The sequence below is a fragment of the Sphaeramia orbicularis genome, chromosome 20 (genome assembly GCF_902148855.1).
Source record: "Sphaeramia orbicularis chromosome 20, fSphaOr1.1, whole genome shotgun sequence".
In the NCBI taxonomy this organism is placed as follows: Eukaryota; Metazoa; Chordata; class Actinopteri; order Kurtiformes; family Apogonidae; genus Sphaeramia; species Sphaeramia orbicularis.
Genome location: NC_043976.1, coordinates 36747536 through 36765035, shown reverse-complemented (window position 1 = coordinate 36765035; position 17500 = coordinate 36747536). Strand labels below are relative to the sequence as shown.

The 17500-nt window shown below is 33.5% G+C and overlaps 1 protein-coding gene across 1 annotated transcript in view; it reads right to left on the bottom strand.

The window, feature by feature from the left end:
* abca4a (ATP-binding cassette, sub-family A (ABC1), member 4a) overlaps positions 1–17500 on the bottom strand; it is a 129295-nt gene that overhangs the window by 80612 nt on the left and 31183 nt on the right. Inside the window, 5 exon segments of the mRNA XM_030123010.1 lie at positions 486–603; positions 606–672; positions 4573–4689; positions 13573–13712; positions 15885–16119. Of these exon segments, the coding sequence (XP_029978870.1) occupies positions 486–603; positions 606–672; positions 4573–4689; positions 13573–13712; positions 15885–16119 (677 nt within the window).

The following is a 17500-nucleotide window of genomic DNA, read 5'->3' as shown; positions in this document are numbered from 1 at the left end:
GACTCGACAGCTAGTCCGTCGCTCTGGCTCTCGCCCACCTGGGTAGATTTCATGTTTTTTTGTTGCCTTTTTTTTCGGGGGGAGGGACCGCAAATTACGGAGTCCAAAGACAGCTTATCTAAATGCTCCCATCACATTAGGGGTTGTATTGGAGTTGGACAACCAGGGTATTGAGGACCTGTGCTCAATTGGATTATTTCATGAATAGGCCTGTCCTTGAACTTGACATTTTAGGTGAGAGGTGAGAAAAACAGTCCACATTCCTTGGCGTTCAATGAGAAAATAGAAGATAAAAACAAGTCTGCCAAAGAAGATCCTGACACCTTATTTTTGTGGTTAACTCAAGCCTCCTTTGACTTGTCACTAAGATTCCTTCTGCTGGTGCGTATTCACAAAAATCTCAGACTTAGACACACCTGAAGCGTGAAAAAAACAGACTCTCGAGATAAATGCTCTGTGTTTTTTTTCACTTACATCCCCGTTACTGGTTGAGTGTCCGAATGAACTTATCGGTGAGGTTGAAGACGTTCCGCCAGTCGAAATCGGGAACGCCGGCGATTCGTTCCTCCCGTGAACCGTTGTGCAAGAAGTTGAGGATGTGTTGGAGGAGAATGGCGCCTTTGCCAGAGTCCTGTCGATGAAATCCATCACTGACGGATTGCGGATGACGTCCTGAAACAAAAGGAAGCGTCAACTAGGAAAGCAGGACGGAATTCAAAAACATGCAAGAAACAAGTGTTCAGAGAACGCAAACCTCCGCCAACGGTATGCATGTGTGGATTGACTATTTCTTTTAAAATTAAACAGTTCACGGTTGTTCCATACAGCAGAAAAGTTGAAACTTGGTACCAGTCATGTGTATGTCAAATTATATTAAATTCCAATCAATATTTGTTGAGTTGTAATGAAAAATGTGACATAAATCGGATTTTCAATGTTAAACTGAAATGTCCACAGAGTCCACATTCCACCGTGGATGTGAACAATTTTGTGCCAGATACAAGATATTGTTAGAAGCTACGGGTGGATCAAATTGGAGGCTAATTGGAGTCGTTTTGAATTTTTGATGAATTTTCCAAAATTGCTCAATGATGAGAGATAGGAAAATTGTAGATGTTGTGACCTGCTGTGACCTTGAACTTTGGCCTACTTGGCCCAAAATTGAATGGGTTGGTCCCAGGGCTTAGGCCTATCTGTGGGTAAAATGGTAAAGATAGTTGGAAATAGTTCTCCCGTAAAGTTGCTGACAAACAAACAAACAAACAAACACACAAAGCAAGTGATCACAATACCTCCTGGTGGAGGTAATAAAATGAAGACGCTGCAGCAAGAACAAACATCCATTATCATTCAACTCATACTATAACCAGTGTTGGGAGTAAGGCATTACAAAGTAATGCATTACAGTAACTGATTACTTTTGCTGTGACGCAGTAGTGGAATGCATTACTAATCAATTTTCAGTAATATTTTACTGGGCACATACAATACAGTACAATAGCGCTTGCATTACAACACACTTTTCGCCTATAATTAATTGCTCACATGAAAAAAAAACAAAGAAAACAGCAAGATTGTGAGACCTTAAGGAATAAACCATTGCGTTCTGTCAAGTTCTATTTCCTGTTGGTGTTCAGCCATGGGTGAAGATGGCAGAAGACAGTCCATTGTCCACATGGACGTATGCTCATACTAACCCTAACCCTGCTTTACAGAAGCTAGTTAGCATTAGCATGATCCATGTGATCAGCAATGACAAGGTAAGCTAACGTTTCTATGACTAGTTGACTAAAATTCTTTATCGATTGCGGATTTATCTAGTTGGTGCCACGCTCCCTGTTTTGAACACGTAAATGTTGAAAAAAATGCAAGCGTTCCTGCTGGGATTTGAACATCGTAGACCGTAGCGTTACTTACTGAGCTATCTGTCCACATGCACTTTGGAGCGTAATTTATGCATCCTAAAGCTCTCCTATCTCTTGAATTGGGGGAGTTACTATTTGACTTTAAAGGGGGGGGGGGGTCTACTGCACACATGCCATTTATGGGTACTTATTATGGTACTTTTACAGTACTTGTATAGTGCTTTTCCCCCTTTTTATGGTGCCCCAAAGCGCCTTTACAAAGCCATGCATTCACCCATTCACACACCAGTAGGCAGCTGCCGCCAAGCAAGGCACTGCCAGGACCTATGGGAGCAATTTACGGTTCAGTGTCTTGCCCAAGGACACTTCGACATGTGGACAGTCAGAGGTAGGATTCGAACCACCAACCCCTCGGTTATTGGACAACCCGCTCTACCAACTGAGCCCATGACGAGAGTCTGTACGTAACTCAAAAGTAATGCAGGAGTCATGTAATGGATTACAATTCTGAGACAGTATTATAAGGTAAGGAATTACTTAACCAACAGTAACAAGTAATCTGTAATGTATTACACAACACCGACCATAACTGAACTCCCTCCTCCTCCTCTTCCATATTCATTATTTATTATTATACTATCTGCATTTTACTTTTATTGTTTTTCTATCTTGCTTTTCTATTTTAAATGTGTGGTTTAAAAAAAAATTTAAAAAAAAAAAAAAAAAAGGGGGGAGAAAATAGAGATTTGCTTCTCTGCCGATTCTGTGGATGGTAATTTCGCTCCTCATGTCACATGTTGAATGACAATAAACAATCTTGAATCTTGAAAACAGTCAAATGTAGAACAGAAAAGTGGCGCTAATAGAAGAACTGCTGACGGTAAGACAAGAGACAGGAAAAGGATTGTTATAAGATGGGGTACGAGTATAAGAGGGAAGCAAACAGCGGCAAAAAATAGAGAGGCCTTAACAAAAAAGGAGAAACATCAGAGAGAGGGATTAATTGGAAAGGGAAAGAGATGGCATGTTTGCTGAGATAAGGTTCTATATTCACGCTGGAAACTTTATGAAGTGGAGAGTTCCAAGTAAAAAAGATCAGTGAGTGTAAGATCAGGGTAAAATAACAAACAGCATCATCAGTCTTCTAGTGGAGAGATGCCGAGTGTTATAAAACATACAGGTACAGAGGGGCCGTACATGTGAATTTATTTAAACAATTGAAGTCAATGTTTTTGGAGCTGTTGATACTGATTTTATGGGCTGGCTGACCTGTGACCTTTGTTGGATATTGTTGTTTGCAGATTGTCTGAGGGTTGTGAGTACATTTATTCATGTTTTAGAGTAAAGCCTTGAAAGAATCTGAAATAACTTTTAATTCATCTAATTCAATCTTTCCTTTTGCACAGAAATAATCAAATTATGACCCTACATTAGAGGTCCCACCGATATGGGTTTTTCTAAAGCTGATGCAGATTTTTAAAAATTTGGTCAGCCGATGACCAATATCTATTTTTGAAGCCAATATTTAATACCAATTTTTTTTCTAAAAGCACATTGACGGTAAAATACAATTGAAACTAAGATTTTTATGCAGCAATATAAATGAAATTATTAATACGCATACACATAGTACTCTTTTCATATTTATTGAACTTCACGTGCTGCCCATACAGGTGCCAGATCAAATATTTTATAACATTTTTAATACTGATCAAATATCGGCATTCAAAAAAATATATATTATTAAATTAATTTTGCTTAATTCAAGCCAAAAAAAATCTGCCAGTGGAACAAGTGAAAATTATCTTGGTAAGATTTCTTGAAATAAGATTTTCAAGATCTATTGTCTAAAAATAAGTTCTTATATCTCAATGAAAAGTTACTCTTTAGGTGATTATGTCTAAATTTAAGTGTGATGAGATATTTTGACAAGAAATGAGAAAAATACACTTGGTAAGATTTTGATTTTTCCAGTGCAATGGCTGATTTTGAAAAAAAAATCCATATATCGGCTGGCGGATATATCGGTTTACCTCTACCATACAAGATTCCATCTGTATTGGTCCATCAAATCCAGTAAGTTCTTCTCTTCCACATATATATACATGTTTTTTATTCTTATTTCTCTTAATATGGGTGAGAAATATGCGTAACAAACCAAAAGACATTATTTATGACGTTTGAAGTTTTATCGCGAATTTGCATGTAATATGAGAAAATCTGTTGATAGATAAAAAGATGCTGATAGAAGACAGTTTATTTTTGCAATAATTTCATATGTACAAAGTTGAGTAGGTTTTTATTATTACATTATGACTATTTTACATGGTGAAATTGTAGGACTGTATTGGCAGTAAATGAAGAAGGAGGATGTTCTGTGGTTTGACGGGTTCAGGAAAATAACTGAAACAGTTGAGTAAGATCATGCTCCATGTGAAAAACAAAAAGTATTACACTAATAAGCAAAAGGATGGAATCAAATATCCTCCTTTAGCATTTATTCCACATTAATCCTGTCATTTTTAATGTTAGCTATTACAGATTTGAGCCTTAGAAAGACTCACACTCTATTTCTACAATTTAATTCTTTGTTAAAACCCTTTCTACTGCTTACTTTTACCAGCGTCATCATTACTGTTTCGACTCTTCACCTCCATTTAGTTGTTTAGTGGCCAAATGAAGGCCTGATGCTTTCACTGTGTCTTACCCGGATCATCTTGACCTGGATTCCATCTTGGAAGAAAGCCCAGATCTGTGGAGCCACTTCCTCCCAGGCCTTCCCCATCGTCCTCAGTCGCTCCAGCTCCTCAAATGTAGTGTTTGCCTACAGGAGATATGGAAATATGGGAGTGTCTTCATGCATGTCTTCATTGCAACTGTTATTACCTTCTCATACATGTTGAACTCTTTAACCCCTGACGTGTTCGGAATGTAAAGTCGCGGAAAAAATTATGAGACCACTCTTGTTTTCTTCAGTTTCTTGATCATTTTAATGTCTGGTACAACTAAAGGTACATCTGTTTGGACAAATATAATGATAACAACAAAAATAGCTCATAGCAGTTTAGTTTCAGAGCTGATATCTATCCATTTTCCATGGTTTTCTTGATAATAACCAAAATCACTTCAGTTCATACATCGATATCTATGGCACTGTACTGACAAAAACAGTGCTTTTAGGCATTCCATGTTTTCTTTTCTGTCTGTTTTAGTCACATGATACACACGGGAGTTTGTACTTGATTGCATAACCACTGTTTTTGATGACTTTTGATGGTCTAATAATTTTTTTTCCGTGACTGTACATGATATACTATGGAAGAGGATTAGGGCCACTGGAAAAAAAAAAAAATTCTCCAGTGTTTTTTTTTTTTTTTTAACTATTATTATTATGAGAAAAACAGTCAAAATTCTGACTTTTATCTCCGAATTCTGACCTGTTTTAATTTTCTTTTTTTTATTGTTGTTCAGAGATGAAAGTCAGATTTCTGAGAAAAAACTGTGATTTCTAACTTTTTATATAGAATATTTTTATACAGAATGATTATATATATCTCTATATATATATATATATATATATATATATATATATATAATATATATATATATATATATATATATACATATATATATATATGTTGGACCTTAATTTTAATTTTTTTTTTCCAGTGGCCCTAATCCTCTTCTGTATTATATCATGTACAGTCACGGAAAAAATTATTAGATCATCAAAAGTCATCAAAACAATGGTTATGCAATCAAGTACAAACTCCTGTGTGTATCATGTGACTAAACGTGATTGTATAACCATTGTTTTTGATTACTTTTGATGGTCTAATAATTTTTTCCATAACTGTTTGATTTATTTTAAAAATTCATAAAAATTCAATCGTTTGCTCACTAAGAAAATTTAAAAAACGTGCTGATAGAATAGACCTTGTTTCTTTCCAGAGACATCTGAGCATGCTCAGTGCACCCCCCACCACCTGTGGAATGGGGGGTCAAAACACAGAGTAAGTGAGTGAGATGGACTCGCTCTAAAAATAGACTTTTTTTTTACATTTTCCTTTTTTTTGATTTTATTGGTTTTTGCAGTGTTGTGGGGATTTTCCTTTATTTATTTATTTTACTGTGTTTTTACCAAGTTTTGACCATGTAACTGCTATTTCGGAGTTCAACCAGGTGCCAAAAGCAGCTGGACTGATTTTTTTTTTTTTTTTTTTTTTAAGAGCCTGAAAACAAAAACTACTGGTCCAGTTCACAGTTCATGTTCAACATCCTAAATCTCCTATTGATATACATTCTGAGTGCCTTATTTTGCAAAAACCTTTAAAACTTCGACTCCTCTCTTTGGCTTTTTCTGTTATTCCACCTTATTTTGACCCTAAAACACACAGTAAAACAAAACCACTGAAGAAAAGCAGCACAAACACATGCTCACAGCAGCTTTTATGACACCAAAACAGACGCAGAAATAATGTCTCAGAGGTTAAAGGTTTAAAGACACATTCAAAAACATTTGGAATATACCCTTGCCCACATTGCTGGATTATTTAGGTTGTAGGATGAAGATGTGTAAGGACAACATATCCAAATAAACAACACATATGCACATGAGAACAGTCGCAAACTCAAGTCCACACTCTGTCACTGTTCTAATCTACTACATACCATTCCCACATTAAACTCCCTGCGAAAACAGGCTTTGCAAAGACAACACACACATTCTCACACAAAGAATTCCCGCGGGCCCGTTCAGATAACCAGCAACTGTGCAACAAATGCACTGTGTGCCAAATCGTCAAATATTTACCACACGCTTATCGTTAAAACACTAGTTGTGTGGGGGTACAGTGCTTTGTGTGGCGAATAACAAAAGCTGGCTATCTCAGTATTCAGTCATGTGCAGTGGGGGATGAAAGCGCTCAAGAGTACACCCAATTAAACGCCTTCCTCTTGTGTGTGTCTGATTTTGGGTGACAATGGGGACAATGGGGCCGGGGTGACAATGGAGGCCGTTGGTGACAACTGGCCGAATGCATTCAGCCTGCCCAGTGAATCCCAGTTAGGTTCCCACAAGTGAGTGCTTCCTCATTCCCAGAGGCAGCTTTAAAACAGCAGGAAAAAGCAGGAGCAGCACCGGGGGGATTCCTTACGCTGATTTGCTCAAGGGGATCCTGTAGCTACACAAGATTCCTGCATGTGCACAAGAGTATTTAACACCGAAACAAAATGAGCTTTGTATATTATGGAAGAGGGTTAAGGGAACTGAAAATAAATAAATAAATAAATAAATAAATAAATAAATAAATAAATAAATAAATAAATAAGGTCTGATATATTTTTGTTATGATTATGAGAAAAAAGTCAGAATTCTGACTTTAATCTCAGAATTCTGTTTTCATTTTTTTTTTATTATTGTTTTGAGATGAAAGTCGGAATTCTGAGGGAAAAAAAGTGTGATATCTGATTTTTTTTCTCAGAATTCTGACTTTAATCTCAGAATTCTGACAGTTTCAAATATTTTTTTTTATTATTGTTCTGAGATGAAAGTCGGAATTCTGGGGGAAAAAAAGTGTGATATCTGATTTTTTTTCTCAGAATTCTGACTTTAATCTCAGAATTCTGACTGTTTTCAAAAAAATAAAATTATTATTGTTCTGAGATGAAAGTCAGAATTCTGAGAAAAAAAGTGATTCCTGACTTTTATCTCAGAATTCTGACAGTTCTAAATAGTTTTTATTATTGTTCTGAGAAAACAGTCAGAATTTTGATATTAAAGTCAAAATTCTGACTGTTTTCAAAAAAATAAAATTATTATTGTTCTGAGATGAAAGTCAGAATTCTGAGAAAAAAAGTGTGATTTCTGACTTTTTCTCAGAATTCTGACTTTTATCTCAGAATTCTGACTGTTTTAAATACTTTTTATTATTGTTCTGAGAGAAAAGTCAGAATTCTGAGAAAAAAAAGTCAGAATTCTGACTTCAATCTCAAATTCTGACTGTTTTCAAGAAAAAATTATTATTGTTCTGAGATGAAAGTCAGAATTCTGAGGAAAAAAAGTCAGATTTCTGACTTTTTCCCAGAATTCTGACTTTTATCTTAGAATACCATTACTGTTACTTTTCTGTTCTAAATAAACCTGATCAGCCATAACATGTTTGAGTGTAAATAAAAATTGCTAATTGTTGTTAAACTGTAATTAACAGGGTTTTTTGTTTGTTTGTTTTAAACAAAAAGCTTTTTTTTTCTTTGGCATATTATCTCCATGAAGTGAGTAATAACTAGTATTAGAGTATGTTAAATGTGAGAAACCGTCAGATTAGCAGCATTAAATATGTTTTGTTTCATTGTTTTCACACAGTGTATCTTGTTTGCTCGATTTGTAAAGTGTCATGAGATAACTCTTGTTAGGATTTGGCGCTATATATATATATATATATATATATATATATGTGTGTGTGTGTGTGTGTGTGTGTGTGTGTGTGTGTGTGTGTGTGTGTGTGTGTGTATGTATATATGTGTATATATATGGATATAGAAATTTGATTTGATTTGGTTATGAAATTTAATGCACGGCGTCCAGCTGAGTGGACATTTTTGTAACTCCATGAAAAATAGGTTCATGAAAAACTTCAATCGCATTTTTTTTTTTTTTTTTTTTTTCATGTCTAAAGAGAAATAATAACCACTCTGGAAAAACATCTTGATTAAGGTTCTCATAATTCATGCATGAAAGGGTTAATATGCAAGTTTTCATTTTTATAATAATTCTTAATAAATAAACAATAATTACTTTATTGTCTTGTATTCTTTATGAAATTATGATTTGAAATACACAATTTTTTTTTAGATTTTCCAGACATTAAGTGTATTTGTACAAAGTATCGATATCGGATCAGTATCGCCAATACCAGCCTGAATTTCACTCGGTATCGGATCAGAAAGGAAATCCATGGTATCGACCATCACTACTAAACCAGTAAACCTAATGTAGGCCTTGGACTTTTGCACAGGACTGTATATTTTCAAGAAGATGTTTCTCATTGATCTGAATCATGTGTCTGTGTTTAAGTAACTAAATACAAGAGCAGCCACCGGATGCAGATAAGACCTGTACTGGTTAAGATTTCACAAGAACATAAAAAATCTCCACATATGTTTAAAGGTATTCTGCTTGACTGGTTCCTTATGAAATAAAGGTAAGTATAGAAAACAAAGAGGCTTTAGAGGCCGTGTTTATGGTCGTGTAAGGTAATGGATTAACCCTTCAGTCATTACTTTCTTAGTGCAATTAAGATCCCAATCAGAGGGAAGAGAAAAACAAAGAGGGCATTAAAGGTTGGAAAAGAGGAAATAGGAGTGTGTGTGTGTGTGTGTGTGTGTGTGTGTGTGTGTGTGTGTGTGTGCAATCACAAGTCTTTAAGGACGGACTGGGCTGCTTACATAACAGTGAAAAAGCCATGGCGCCACCGGACTGTGTGATAGTCACCACAGCCGATCAGCTTGTGCTCTTCCATTGCAGCCAAACCATCCATGACTGCTGCTCCCCTGTCGGGCATTGAACAACACGTATCTACATGGACGCACAAAGGCCTCGACATGACACGAGGAAAGCTGATCCCCTTTTGAGAGAAAATGCATTGTTCACCTCAGTGTGCCTCAGAAGGAAATCAAAGATATGACTGTCAGGGAGAAAAATAAAAGGACTTTTCTTGTTTCAAACCCTACAAAATACTGAATTGTAACACCACGCATGGACGGATAGGAAGCTTTTAAGTTTTTTTTTTTTTTTTTTTAATTCCCTCACTTGGTTACACCACATATTTTCACACAATTTCCATGGATGTTCAATTGCACTTTAGTTGATTATTGTTTAAAAAATGTAACAATTCCTATGAAAACAAAAAATAATGCAAGTTTTGCAGGAACAGAGGATTGTTGCACGACTTAATGCACATCATTTCTTGTGTTATTTGCATTATGTGTTATATTCTGTACCTGAAGGAACTGTTAATAATAACACAATTTTGTTTCCACAAGTGCTTTTTCAGTTTCATGTTGGTATGATGAACAATTTTACCCATGACACGAGGAAATCTGATCCCCTTTTGAGAGAAAATGCATTGTTCACCTCAGTGTGCCTCAGAAGGAAATCAAAGATATGACTGTCAGGGAGAAAAATAAAAGGACTTTTCTTGTTTCAAACCCTACAAAATACTGAATTGTAACACCACGCATGGACGGATAGGAAGCTTTTAAGTTGTTTTTTTTTTTTTTTTAATTCCCTCACTTGGTTACACCACATATTTTCACACAATTTCCATGGATGTTCAATTGCACTTGAGTTAATTATTGTTTAAAAAAATGAACAATTCCTATGAAAACAAAAAATAATGCAAGTTTTGCAAGAACAGAGGATTGTTGCGCGACTTAATGCACATCATTTCTTGTGTTATTTGCATTATGTGTTATATTCTGTACCTGAAGGAACTGTTAATAATAACACAATTTTGTTTCCACAAGTGCTTTTTCAGTTTCATGTTGGTATGATGAACAATTTTACCCATGACACGAGGAAATCTGATCCCCTTTTGAGAGAAAATGCATTGTTCACCTCAGTGTACCTCAGAAGGAAATCAAAGATATGACTGTCAGGGAGAAAAATAAAAGGACTTTTCTTGTTTCAAACCCTACAAAATACTGAATTGTAACACCACGCATGGAAGGATAGGAAGCTTTTAAGTTTTTTTGTTTTTTTTTTTAATTCCCTCACTTGGTTACACCACATATTTTCACACAATTTCCATGGATGTTCAATTGCACTTTAGTTAATTATTGTTTAAAAAATGTAACAATTCCTATGAAAACAAAAAATAATGCAAGTTTTGCAAGAACAGAGGATTGTTGCGCGACTTAATGCACATCATTTCTTGTGTTATTTGCATTATGTGTTATATTCTGTACCTGAAGGAACTGTTAATAATAACACAATTTTGTTTCCACAAGTGCTTTTTCAGTTTCATGTTGGTATGATGAACAATTTTACCCATGACACGAGGAAATCTGATCCCCTTTTGAGAGAAAATGCATTGTTCACCTCAGTGTGCCTCAGAAGGAATTCAAAGATATGACTGTCAGGGAGAAAAATAAAGGACTTTTCTTATTTCGAACCCTAAAAAATACTGAATTGTAACACCACGCATGGAAGGATAGGAAGCTTTTAAGTTTTTTTTTTTTTTTTTTTTAATTCCCTCACTTGGTTACACCACATATTTTCACACAATTTCCATGGATGTTCAATTGCACTTTAGTTAATTATTGTTTAAAAAATGTAACAATTCCTATGAAAACAAAAAATAATGCAAGTTTTGCAAGAACAGAGGATTGTTGCACGACTTAATGCACATCATTTCTTGTGTTATTTGCATTATGTGTTATATTCTGTACCTGAAGGAACTGTTAATAATAACACAATTTTGTTTCCACAAGTGCTTTTTCAGCTTCATGTTGGTATGATGAACAATTTTACCCATGACACGAGGAAATCTGATCCCTTTTGAGAGAAAATGCATGTTCACCTCAGTGTACCTCAGAAGGAATTCAAAGATATGACTGTCAGGGAGAAAAATAAAGGAATTTTCTTATTTCGAACCCTAAAAAATACTGAATTGTAACACCAGGCATGGAAGGATAGGAAGCTTTTTAGTTTTTTTTTTTTTATATATGAATTCCCTCACTTGCTTACATCACATATTTTCACACAATTTCCATGGATATTCAGTTGCACTTTAGTTAATTATTAAAAAAGAGAACAATAACAATGCCTATGAAAACAGTATGTATGTCCATGAACTCAAGTCTATATAAAAAATAATGCAAGTTTCGAAGAACAGAAGATTGTTGCACAACTTAATGCACATCATTTTTTGTGTTATTTGCATTATGCATTATATTCTGTACCTGAAGATACTTTTAATAACACAATTTTGTTTCCACTTGTGCCTCTTTAGTTTCATGTTGGTGTGATGAACAAATTTAGACATGACACCAGGAAATCTGATCCCCTTTTGAGAGAAAATGCATTGTTGACCTCAGTGTGCCTCAGAAGGAAATAAAAGATATGACTGTCAGGGAGAAAAATAAAGGACTTTTCTTATTTCTAACCCTGAAAAATAAAATTCACTCAAGAGACTTCAGCTGGACATCAGGGATATCAAGCATTTTAGTCATTTTCTTATAAATAAATTCCCTCACTTGCTTACGCCACATATTTTCACCCAATTTCCAAGGATATTCAATTGCACTTTAGTTAACTGTTGTAAAAAAAAAAAAATTAGAAGTGCCTATGAAAACAGCATTAATGTTTGGATGAATATAAAAAAGACTTATTGCATATAAATCACATTATACTGGGTTATTGCACCTTTTTGGAAGTGACTGCATGAGGACAAGATGAATGAAGGGTTTAAGAAGGAGTAATAGTCCTGTTTCTTTTGTACAGATGTAATGGGATACCATACATTTTCACAATTGCCATGGATATGTAATTGCATTTTAGTTCTAGTTTAAAGTAATTAATTGACTGTTAGTTTGATATTGACTTTAGGTCTGATTATTTTCACACTACATTACACAATACATCAGTCATTACACAGTATTTACAGGCTTGAGCAAATTACATTTGAGACTGTTATGAATGCAGTTAAATCCCATTTCATTATGTGTTATTTGTATATGTATATGTATTTGTATATGTATATGTATACGTACTTGTATATGTATGTGTATATGTATATGTATAAGTATGTGTATACGTATATGTATATATGTGTATATGTATATATGTATATATGTGTATATGTATATGTATGTGTATATGTGTATGTATATGTATGTGTATGTGTATATGTATGTGTATGTATATATGTATTTGTATGTGTATATGTATTTGTATGTGTATATGTATATGTATATGTATGTGTATATCTATATGTATTTGTATATGTGTATGTATATGTATGTGTATGTGTATGTGTATATGTATGTATATATGTATTTATATGTGTATATGTATTTGTATGTGTATATGTATATGTATGTGTATATCTATATGTATTTGTATATGTGTATGTATATATGTATTTGTATATGTATATGTATTTGCATATGTATTTGTATATGTATATGTATTTGTATATGTGTATGTATATGTATTTGCGTATGTATTTGTATATGTATATGTATTTGTATATGTGTATGTATATGTATTTGCGTATGTATTTGTATATGTATTTGTATATGTGTATGTATATATGTGTATGTATATGTATATGTATTTGTATATGTATTATATCATGAATCTGAAGAAACAGTTGATAATACACATAATTTTGTTGTTGCATAATTTGCTTTCGTGCTTCTTTAGTTTCATGTTGGTGTTATGAACAAATGTAGACATGACAGGAGGAAATCGGATCCCCTTTGAGAGAAAATGCACTGTTGACCTCAGTGTGCCTCAGAAGGAAATCAAAGATACGACTGTCAGGGAGAAAAATAAAGGACTTTTCTTATTTCCAACCCTGAAAAATACAACATTCATTCAGCAGACTTCAGCTGGACTGTGACACCCATCATGTCTGAAGGATACGAAGCTGTTTAGTCTTTTTTTTTTTTTTCTTTTAATATAAATTCTCTTGCTTCTTACATTTTTGATGATCTTCCTGGTGGCTGGAGAGTCGGGGGCGTACAGGATCTGACCCATCAGCATGGGTTTGACGTAGTTCCACACGATCCTGGTGGTGGGGTTGGACTCCAGGTCCCTCATCATGTCGTTGCAGAAAGGAGCTGAAAGGCAGGGTGTGTTGAATACGTAACAGTCTATTGTGACGTAACATGAGACAGTAGCTGCCTGGAGGCCGTCATGTACTACAGGAGTCAGCAGGAGCGCAACTCTTCATACACTACACTGTCACTGTATCCACCTGCTGATTATAAGTGCACTGTTAGCCAGAACCAGAACCATTATACCTCACACAAACCCAGACCAGTGAAATAATAACATAATAATATAGAAATAATGTCAACTCTAAACTTTCCTCTGTGTTTTAGAGCGAAAAAAGTAAAATTATGTGATGAACATGTTTACATCTACCAACTATCTTTTAAAACAATGTGAATAACATGAACAAATGGAAATTTCTGAAGAAAACTAAGTGCAATTTTAACAATAATATGTCTCAGTTTATTAATTACACATGTATAATACAACTTAAAGATCATAGTGGATCTACAAATTTCTTTCTTTCTTTCTTTCTTTCTTTCTATCTATCTATCTATCTATCTATCTATCTATCTATCTATCTATCTATCTATCTATCTATCTATCTATCTATCTATCTATCTATCTATCTATCTATCTATCTATCTATCCATTTCTTTTCTTTCTTTCTTTCTTTCTTTCTTTCTTTCTTTCTTTCTTTCTTCTTTCTTTCTTTCTTTCTTTCTTTCTATCTATCTATCTATCTATCTATCTATCTATCTATCTATCTATCTATCTATCTATCTATCCATTTCTTTCTTTCTTTCTTTCTTTCTTTCTTTCTTTCTTTCTTTCTATCTATCTATCTATCTATCTATCTATCTATCTATCTATCTATCTATCTATCCATTTCTTTCTTTCTTTCTTTCTTTCTTTCTTTCTTTCTTTCTTTCTTTCTATCTATCTATCTATCTATCTATCTATCTATCTATCTATCTATCTATCTATCTATCTATCTATCTATCTATCTATCTATCTATCTTCTGTCATTCTTTCTTTCTTTCTTTCTTTCTTTCTTTCTTTCTTTCTTTCTTTCTTTCTTTCTATCTATCTATCTATCTATCTATCTATCTATCTATCTATCTATCTATCTATCTATCTATCTATCTATCTATCTATCTATCTATCTATCTTCTGTCCATTTCTTTCTATCTATCTATCTATCTATCTATCTATCTATCTATCTATCTATCTATCTATCTATCTATCTATCTATCTATCTATCTTCTGTCCATTTCTTTCTATCTATCTATCTATCTATCTATCTATCTATCTATCTATCTATCTATCTATCTATCTATCTACTGTCCATTTCTTTCTTTCTTTCTTTCTTTCTTTCTTTCTTTCTTTCTTTCTTTCTATCTATCTATCTATCTATCTATCTATCTATCTATCTATCTATCTATCCATTTCTTTCTTTCTTTCTTTCTTTCTATTCTATCTATCTATCTATCTATCTATCTATCTATCTATCTATCTATCTATCTATCTATCTATCTATCTATCTATCTATCTATCTATCTATCTATCTATCTATCTATCTATCTTCTGTCCATTTCTTTCTATCTATCTATCTTCTGTCCATTTCTTTCTTTCTTTCTTTCTTTCTTTCTTTCTTTCTTTCTTTCTTTCTTTCTTTCTTTCTTTCTTTCTTTCTATCTATCTTCTGTCCATTTCTTTCTTTCTTTCTTTCTTTCTATCTATCTATCTATCTATCTATCTATCTATCTATCTATCTATCTATCTATCTATCTATCTATCTATCTATCTATCTATCTATCTATCTATCTATCTACTGTCCATTTCTTTCTTTCTTTCTTTCTTTCTTTCTTTCTATCTATCTATCTATCTATCTATCTATCTATCTATCTATCTATCTATCTATATCTATCTATCTATCTATCTATCTATCTATCTATCTATCTATCTATCTATCTATCTATCTATCTATTTCTTTCTTTCTTTCTTTCTTTCTTTCTTTCTTTCTTTCTTTCTTTCTTTCTTTCTATCTATCTATCTATCTATCTATCTATCTATCTATCTATCTATCTATCTATCTATCTATCTATCTATCTAAACATTTTAGATCAGTAGATGCCTGCTCTTTAGGTCTTTAAGGGTTCAAATTAAACCCTAATTGTTCTCTGTTTGACACCCAGATAAAAGCCCTCCTCAACCACCCGGTCCAGTCTACTTACTGGTGCTGTTGTCATACGCGTAGTCGCCGCCGACTCTGCCGTTGCCGATGCCGAGGAAGGCTTTGTAGTTGTTGTCCTCGTACCAGTTGAAGGAGGTGACTCTGGAGAAAGCCCCCTCAGTGTAACCACAGACCAGGCTGGAGGCAGACGCCATCACCTGACTGAAGGACAGGTCACCACGGAACAGGGGCCTCAAGGCCTGGAAGAACTCCCTAGCACTTTTCCTCTGGGAAAACTGAGGAATAGAATAGAATAGAATAGAATAGAATAGAATAGAATAGAATAGAATAGAAAATACAAAATATTAAATAGAATAGAATAGAATAGAATAGAATAGAATAGAATATATTAAATAGAATAGAATAGAATAGAATAGAATAGAATAGAATAGAAAAAAAATAAATAGAATAGAATAGAAAAGAAAAAAATAAACAGAATAGCATCAAATAGAATAGAATAGAATAGAATAGAATAGAAAAATAGAATAGAATAGAAAAAAATAGAATAGAACAGAACAGAAAAAAATTAAATAGAATAGAATAGAATAGAAAAATTTAAATAGAATAGAATAGAATAGAAAAGAAAAAAATTAAATAGAATAGAATAGAATAGAATAGAATAGAAAAAAAAATAAACAGAATAGCATAGAATAGAATAGAACAGAATAGAACAGAAAAAAATAAATAGAATAGAATAGGAAAAAAATAGAATAGAACAGAACAGAAAAAAATTAAATAGAATAGAATAGAAAAATTTAAATAGAATAGAAAAGAAAAAAAATAAATAGAATAGAATAGAATAGAATAGAATAGAATAGAATAGAATAGAATAGAATAGAATAGAATGGCTGTTATTGTCATTGTGTGGTCAATCAGTGCAACAATAATAATACAAAATAAGCAAAAACAAAACTATAGATCAGAAAATAAGAATAGCACAAATATAACATTACAAAAAAAAGACTAGAAAATAGAATATAAAATTTTACAAAAGTAAAATTAAACTAGAATAGCAGTAGAATAGTATTTTACTGGTCTGACCCACTTGAGATTGAATTGACCTAAAATGATTCTAACATCCTTGATTGTTAATATCGTCAACGTTGTTAATAACTGCATCCCAGGGGCCAGATTGGACCCTTTGGCGGGCCGGTTTTGGTCCCCAGGCCGCATATTTGACACCTGTGATGTAGATGTTCATTAAAGCTTAGATTAAAGTTGAGGGTTATTATATTAGAAACAGAAAAAAATGAAGAAAAAGTGACTTTTTCAGCAAATATATCAATAACTGAACATAAATCAAATGTCTCCATCTGGAATCATTAGTCAAATTCCATGGGTTTTACATGAATTGAATCAATGTTTTAGAAGAAGACGGTGTTTCCATGGTAACTACGGAGCCTCTGAACGTCCAAATGGGTCATATCTGATGAGCATAAAAAAACGACAGACTGTATTTTCCACCAATTATTTATATATATGGATAGGATTAATGGATCAACAGGTATTTAACATTTTAGATCAATAGATGGTTTTATTTGATGGTGGATTTTTGGGTCTTTGTGTGTTTAAAATCAGAATGTGCATCATTTCATCCTTCTTTTTTTCCAGTCTTTT